This window comes from Bradysia coprophila, chromosome IV, assembly GCF_014529535.1.
Source record: "Bradysia coprophila strain Holo2 chromosome IV, BU_Bcop_v1, whole genome shotgun sequence".
Lineage (NCBI taxonomy): Eukaryota > Metazoa > Arthropoda > Insecta > Diptera > Sciaridae > Bradysia > Bradysia coprophila.
In genome coordinates this window covers 1,566,811-1,573,618 of record NC_050738.1, presented here as the reverse complement: position 1 = coordinate 1,573,618, position 6,808 = coordinate 1,566,811, and the positions used below count along the sequence as shown (strand labels likewise).

General features: G+C 39.1%; 2 protein-coding genes across 2 annotated transcripts; one reads left to right on the top strand and one right to left on the bottom strand.

Annotated features, from left to right (window-relative positions):
* Positions 1–22: 22 nt before the first annotated feature.
* On the bottom strand, positions 23–1,090 carry LOC119066663 (NADH dehydrogenase [ubiquinone] 1 alpha subcomplex assembly factor 2). Its single transcript, XM_037169243.1, has 2 exons — positions 760–1,090; positions 23–298 (listed from the first exon to the last, which is right to left on the bottom strand). The coding sequence occupies exons 1-2, from the start codon at positions 1,002–1,004 to the stop codon at positions 112–114; spliced, it is 432 nt and encodes a 143-aa protein (XP_037025138.1). The 5' UTR covers positions 1,005–1,090; the 3' UTR covers positions 23–111.
* A 1,816-nt stretch (positions 1,091–2,906) lies between these two features.
* LOC119066660 (pre-rRNA 2'-O-ribose RNA methyltransferase FTSJ3) lies at positions 2,907–6,291 on the top strand. Its single transcript, XM_037169237.1, has 4 exons — positions 2,907–3,042; positions 3,578–3,676; positions 3,738–5,931; positions 6,008–6,291. The coding sequence occupies exons 2-4, from the start codon at positions 3,610–3,612 to the stop codon at positions 6,198–6,200; spliced, it is 2,454 nt and encodes an 817-aa protein (XP_037025132.1). The 5' UTR covers positions 2,907–3,042; positions 3,578–3,609; the 3' UTR covers positions 6,201–6,291.
* The last annotated feature ends 517 nt before the right edge of the window (positions 6,292–6,808 follow it).

Here is a 6,808-nt window from a genome sequence, read left to right as displayed (position 1 = left end):
AAGTATTTTTATTTTCCAAATTTATTTACATTTTGTGGCCTAAGACTGAGTCCTCACTCAATGGACTGAGCACATTAAAATTATCTAAATCACCGGCATCAATTGGTGGTCTCACTTCTCTCCAGGTTTTTTACCCGGCACCCGTTCATATTCATCATACGAAGGAAATGCCATTCCGGTCACGATTTTGTTGTCTTGGTTGGTACCGAATTTTTCATCAATTTTCTTGGCATTCGACTGTTTCATTTCGATGATCGACAAATTGTAGCTGAGTTCTTCCTTCGTTGGTGGATCATCTCTGAAAAACGGTTTCAAATTTAACTTTCATTAGGTTTGATGGTCCATGGCATGGTTTATTGGTCAAGACGGTCAAGGGAACCTAATTTGAGTCGTCTAGTATACTATCAATGATAGTCTATCATATGCCAAAAGATTCAAGATCCAAAACAACGGAAACTGTAAGTGCCGAGGCTGGTGCGGTAACAGTGAGAAAATAAAGGCATTAAGTTGATAGCTTGATAGAATGAACTACGAGTGTCAGGTCTCTAAAAGCTATTAGTAGGAGAGTGGGGCGGTCAACGAGTAATCTTTCAAATCGATTGTACATTGACGGTACTTGCAATGAAAGGAAACTTCCGGGCAATTTTTTTTTTTAGAAATCAATCGCAATTTACATTTTGGCACAACAATTGGCTTAGTGACGTGAGCATTTGAACAGCTGATTTCAATCAAAATTTCATATTCAATTCATTCGTATACCTTCGTCCTCGCAACCATGCATCCCATTCGGCTGTACGTTCTTGGTCGAAAGCTTCCTTGTTGGCGGGTTCGAACCAGCGTGACGGTTTCCTTTTTCCGATGGATGGATCTGCAGCAATTTCGTAATATTTATTACCGAAATAGTCCTCTCCCTTCAATGTGCCACTGATTTGTCGAGGACGAAATGAGTTAACGAAATTCGTGAAAATCATTTTGAGGATTGAACGAGATGGTGGTTTTGCCATGTTAATAGGGAAAAAAAATTTGTTTTGGATGCGATTCGAGTTCACCAAAATCACACAAATTTTTATAAACACAAACACGCAGAACAGTGACAGTTGTGACATTTGCTCAAGGTTTTCGAAAATACAGAGCCATCGAACTTTCCGAGCCGATATATTTATTTTAAACATTATCATTTGTTTCGCTTGCAGCCAAGCAAGCCAAGGTTTATTTTCGAGAAATGAAAATCTAACAAACGTGTTGTGATTTTCGCCATTTTAGGAAGAAGAAGAATGACGTTTCAGGTCTATGACGCTCAGTAAATACACAATTTGTAAAACTATTTATGTTTCAGGCATGTAGTATACGTTGAATAAATTGGTTTATTGAGTCTATATCTCAATTTCAATAGATCATTGAAGTGAAAAATCAAAAAGAAAATGTTGACATTGGCGCTGGCGATCAGTTTCGACGGTCAAACCATGAACTTTAATCACAACCCATTCCGGAAATTTCATGATATTCACAAAATCCACATTTTCAATAAACAAGGAAACTGTATTACGAATAAGCAAGTTTATGCTATTCAATCGAGCAACAGAAACTGTCACACAACTGAAAAACACTGTAAAAAACCATTTCATACAAAATAGTACTCTACTTAGCAACTGCCGAATAAACACGAATTTTTGCAGCCGAACTAGCACGATTTAATCTATATAGATAGGTTTTCACATAAATATTGATTAGGTTATATCTTAACGGAAAAAATTTGACGTTTCATTTAGCCTTGGAACAAACCTAGAAAATTGTAAATATATCTGGATCAAGTCGAAGGTTATTCAAAATATCAAAAATCATCCACCCTAACCTGAAAATATGTACGGTGAAAATGAGCAAGCACTTTGTTCATGTTTGAAAATACAACAATAGTATTTTTTGTACCAAGACAGGAAATGACGATTTTTTCAGCACCAGTCCTAAGTGCGAGCGAAGCGAGTAAGGAAAATTAGGACGTGTGCTGAAAAAATCCATTTCCTGTCGAGGTACGAACAACGTTTTGTGCATCGGACAACTGAAGTAGATAAAACACATCAATTTACTTGAAAATATTCACACTTCACATTCACCAATCACCATATTAAATTTAATCAATCGTATAGTCATAGAAAAATTCATGTAATTCTTTTCCCGCACTATAAATCGTAAAGAAATGAAGTTTTTTCCCGCACGATATATAGTTCGGGAAAAACTGACATTTCTTAATGAATAATCATGGCAAAATAGGTCGTATTTCAGTTGTCGGATGCACAAAATATTTGAAAGGTTTTCATGGTTTTCTTGTAAACTATTGAGCTTACGCCAGACAAGAAATAATTATAATTTCACTTTTTATTTCGTCTATATAACATTGGAAATCTATTAAATCAAACGTTTTAGTAGATCCGGAGTCCGGAAAAACATAAAATGAAACGGGCCTATATATATTTGTTCCAAGTAACTGCAAACACTAAATTTGACCGAACGAACACAATTTCATCCACAGAGATCGGTTTTCATACAAATATTGATGAGGTTATGTCTCTAATGAAATTTGACCGTAATTTGACAATTCGTATGGCATTGGAAACGACCTATGCATGACGGTGTGTGTCACTGTCACTTGATCACGAAGGCTGTAGCATCAAAATTTTCCTGTGGCGCCAACTAGGTTTGGAAAACTTTATATGACGATTCCAGCGTAACAAAAAAAAAATATTTTGAAGTTGACTTTTCAAACAATATGTAAATGTAATGAGTGCATTTGACAAATTTGGTTTCACCCGCCTAAGTGAGTGTCTTAACCTGTTCTTTCAGAACATTGATCTATACTTTGCTCGATACTAACGACAGCTTATATTGTGCTCACGACTGTTCGATTCGAAAATAGGTAGAAATGTCAATCAATTCGAAACTAACCTCAAAAAATAAACGTGCGTGTCAACAACAGTATCGCAGATCATCGCAGCACAAATTTAACACGAAAATTAAGAATATCAGGTCCACACTTCAAGTTGTTTTGTAAGTACACTTTGCAATTATAACTTGTATCACTTGCAAATATCGTTTGTAGCTGTTCCCCTTTATGAATGTCAATTAATCTGTTCGGACAAAAAATTTCAAAGCATGCACTAGCTGCACATTGGAGAACGTTTCTATTTTTTGACTATAAAGTCTTTGTAATTCACCAACTGATCCTAAAGGAACTAACTACTTACGTATAAAGGTGGAAATGAAATAATTGCCCGGGTGTAAACCTTTCCATTAAAATGTTGGTGTAAATAAACCACATGACAGCAGCAATAATCTGCCATGTGCAAGGTTTTTCCCTTCATTTCAAATATTTGTTTGACTTCAATTACCCATCGCTCATGCATGATCACGATACTTCACCTTTCGTTCTCTATGGCATTAAATACCGTCCCCAAGTATGTCAGCTACCAGCTAGTCAAAATACTTTTGCTGAACAAATGACACTCCGAATATTACCTCCGATGTTTGAGTTGCTAGAGAGAGTTTGACAATGTCGCTTACCGAAAAATAATTTCCATTTCAGAAATTGCATGAAGTTAGTTAGTCGTCGCCAGAATGGGTAAAAAGACCAAAGTTGGAAAAGATCGGAAAGATAAGTTCTACAAGCTAGCTAAAGAAACAGGTGAGAATGACGAATCCCTTTTCCCAAGACAATCATTCAACTAACGTTGTTTCCATGACAGGTTTTCGTTCCCGTGCCGCCTTCAAATTAATTCAACTCAACCGGAAATTCAGTTTCCTGCAACAATCCCAAGTATGCATCGATCTCTGTGCAGCGCCAGGCGGGTGGATGCAAGTGGCAAAACAGAATATGCCGGTGTCGAGTATAGTTGTCGGCGTCGATCTGTATCCCATACGTCCCATACCCGGCTGTATTAGTTTAACCGAAGACATTACCACAGAGAAGTGCAAGCAGGCCATTTCGAAGGAATTGCAAACATGGAAGGCTGATGTCGTTCTTCACGATGGTGCGCCAAATGTTGGTAAAAATTGGTTGTATGACGCTCATCAGCAGATTTGTTTGACTTTGAATGCGCTCAAATTGGCAACGAATTTTCTGCGCGGCGGAGGATGGTTCATCACGAAGGTGTTCCGTTCGAAAGATTACAATGCCTTAATGTGGGTGCTCAAGCAACTGTTCAAGAAAGTGCATGCAACTAAACCATCAGCTTCCCGTAAAGAATCTGCCGAAATATTCGTTGTATGTCAATACTACATAGCGCCGGAGAAAATCGATCCGAAATTCCTGGACCCGAAGTATGTGTTCGAAGAACTCGATTTGGAAGCAACACAACAGGGCAGTCTGCTGCATCCGGAAAAGAAACGGATCAAGGCCGAGGGCTATTCAGAAAACGATTTTTCATTAAGACATGAACTGGCGGTCTCAGCGTTCATCGCACACACCAGCGGACTCAATGCGCTTCAGGGTATCGGTCAAATTATCTTTGACGATGAAACAATATTGAATCACGTCCGTACGACACCGGAAATTCAGGAATGTTGCAAGGACATCAAAGTGCTCGGTCGCAAAGACATGAGACTGCTGTTGAATTGGTGGAAGCACTTGCGTGCCGAGAAATATCCTGCGAAAGAGAAACTGACCATTGAGAAAGTTGAACCAGAGAAACCGGAAATGACCAAGGAAGAGATGGAAGAAATGGAATACGAACAGTTGGAGAAACACATTGCCGATATGGAAATGGAAGATGCTAAGGATGTGAAACGTAAACGAAAGAAAATTCAGAAGGCCAGACAAAAGCTGAACGAAAAGTTGAATTTGAAAATGATCATCAAAGGTGATGCGGGACCGCAAGAGGAGGACAACGAGGTCTTCAGCTTAACGCAAATTCATAGCATGGCCGAATTGGATGAATTACAAGATCAGGAGCCCGATATGATATTGGAAGAACAACAGTCCGACGATGAATTCAAACCGAAGTACAAAAAGTACGAGAAAGGAGACTTCCATTTAGACGATGACGGTAAATATGCTGGCGATTCGAATTCGGATAGCGATCGGGACAGTGGTAACGATTCGGATGACAGTGATAACCTGGGTGTGATTGGCTTGGGATTGGGAAAAGAGGACGACAAGCGTGACAGTAGGAAGAAATCGAAGGTCAAAAAAGTCGAAAAGAAGGCCGAAAATCCTCTCTTAACCGATTTGGATACCAGAGACAAGGACAGCAAGCGAAATCAACGAGTTCAGCTGTGGTTCACCAAGGATAATCTGAAAAATGTGGAAGGTGAAGCCGATGAGGATTTTGATTTGGATAAATTGACCAATCAGTACAAAGGCAGAGGTGTTCGTGTACTGGGTGAAGAAGAGGAACCGAAAATGCCTTTGGGTAAAAAAGCCAAGCGACGCGCTAGACACGGTCCAAAAGAGGATAAAGAGGACAGTGACAGCGATTCCGATTCCGATTATGATACAACCGAACACGAAACTGTTGAAAAAATTGGCGGTCAAAATGGCTACGATGTCGTGTCGTCCGAACAGAAACCGAAAAAAATCAAATTAAACGAAGAAGAGCTGGCTCTGGGTGCACTAATGGTACAAAGTCAAAAGACAAAGCGAGACCTTGTCGATTCGGCATGGAATCGATACACGTTCAACGATGACAATTTACCGGAATGGTTTAAACAAGACGAAATGGTGCATATGCGGAAGGAGGCACCTGTCACGAAGGAGCTGGTCGAAGAGTATCGCAAGAAGATGGAAGAGCTGAATGTTAGACCGATTAAAAAAGTAATGGAAGCAAAGGCTCGCAAGAAGCGTCGTGCAATGAAACGTTTCGAAAAGGCTAAGAAGAAGGCCGAAGCAGTTTTGGAAAGTGCCGATTCCAGTGCTCAGGAAAAGATGAGACAGATCAAGAAGTAAGTAAAACAAATTTCGGTTTTATCAACCGCCCTCTTATCGACATTGATTCACTAACTCATTATTTATTCGCAGATTGTACAAAAAGGCGCAGGACGACAAAAAGAATGAAGTTACGTACGTGGTAACACGCAGACATTTGGCCAGCAAACGTGTTCGTCGACCAGCTGGTGTTAAAGGTCGATTCAAAGTGGTTGATCCCCGAATGAAGAAAGAGAAACGGGCTGCAGCTGCAAAGGAGAAAACGAAAGGTCGAAGGAAGCGGTGAAGTGAATATTTCGTTTCGATTTGACGGTTACCGATGCTGTACGTTTATATACAACCAATATTTTCTCTAAATAAAACAATTTCATTGTTAAGACGTCAAGGCTTTGAATCGAGATGCTTGATGACAAAATCCTTTATCACGTAGCAAATTGAATAGATGAAGGATTGTCAACGCCTGCAATTTGTCTAAGAACAATTTGGAACCGTTTTTGCACAAATTCTGTGGTAAATTAAAAAAATGTTTTTCTCGTACCATTTTCCACACATTAGAAGGTCAATGAATCTGCAACCCAGTGAAACTTTATGTTGAGTCTATATTCGTTTGAAATTCCCTTTAAAATGAGCTACGACACGACTATTTTGCTCTCCAGTCACACATTTTAGATCTTAGACGAATAATTCGTCTAAGTTTCAGATAGCTTTAAATTTAAAGGAAAAATTAAATGTGAAAAGAAACTTCTTTTCAAAATCAATTTTGGTTCGATACATTTGCGCTCGAAGAAAAATAAATTTCTTCAACCGCTGCATCATCCACGGATTACTGCCCGAAACAGGCCTTCATCGTAAAATAAAACGCAACTCCACTCTTTATCAGAAAGTATTTCCATC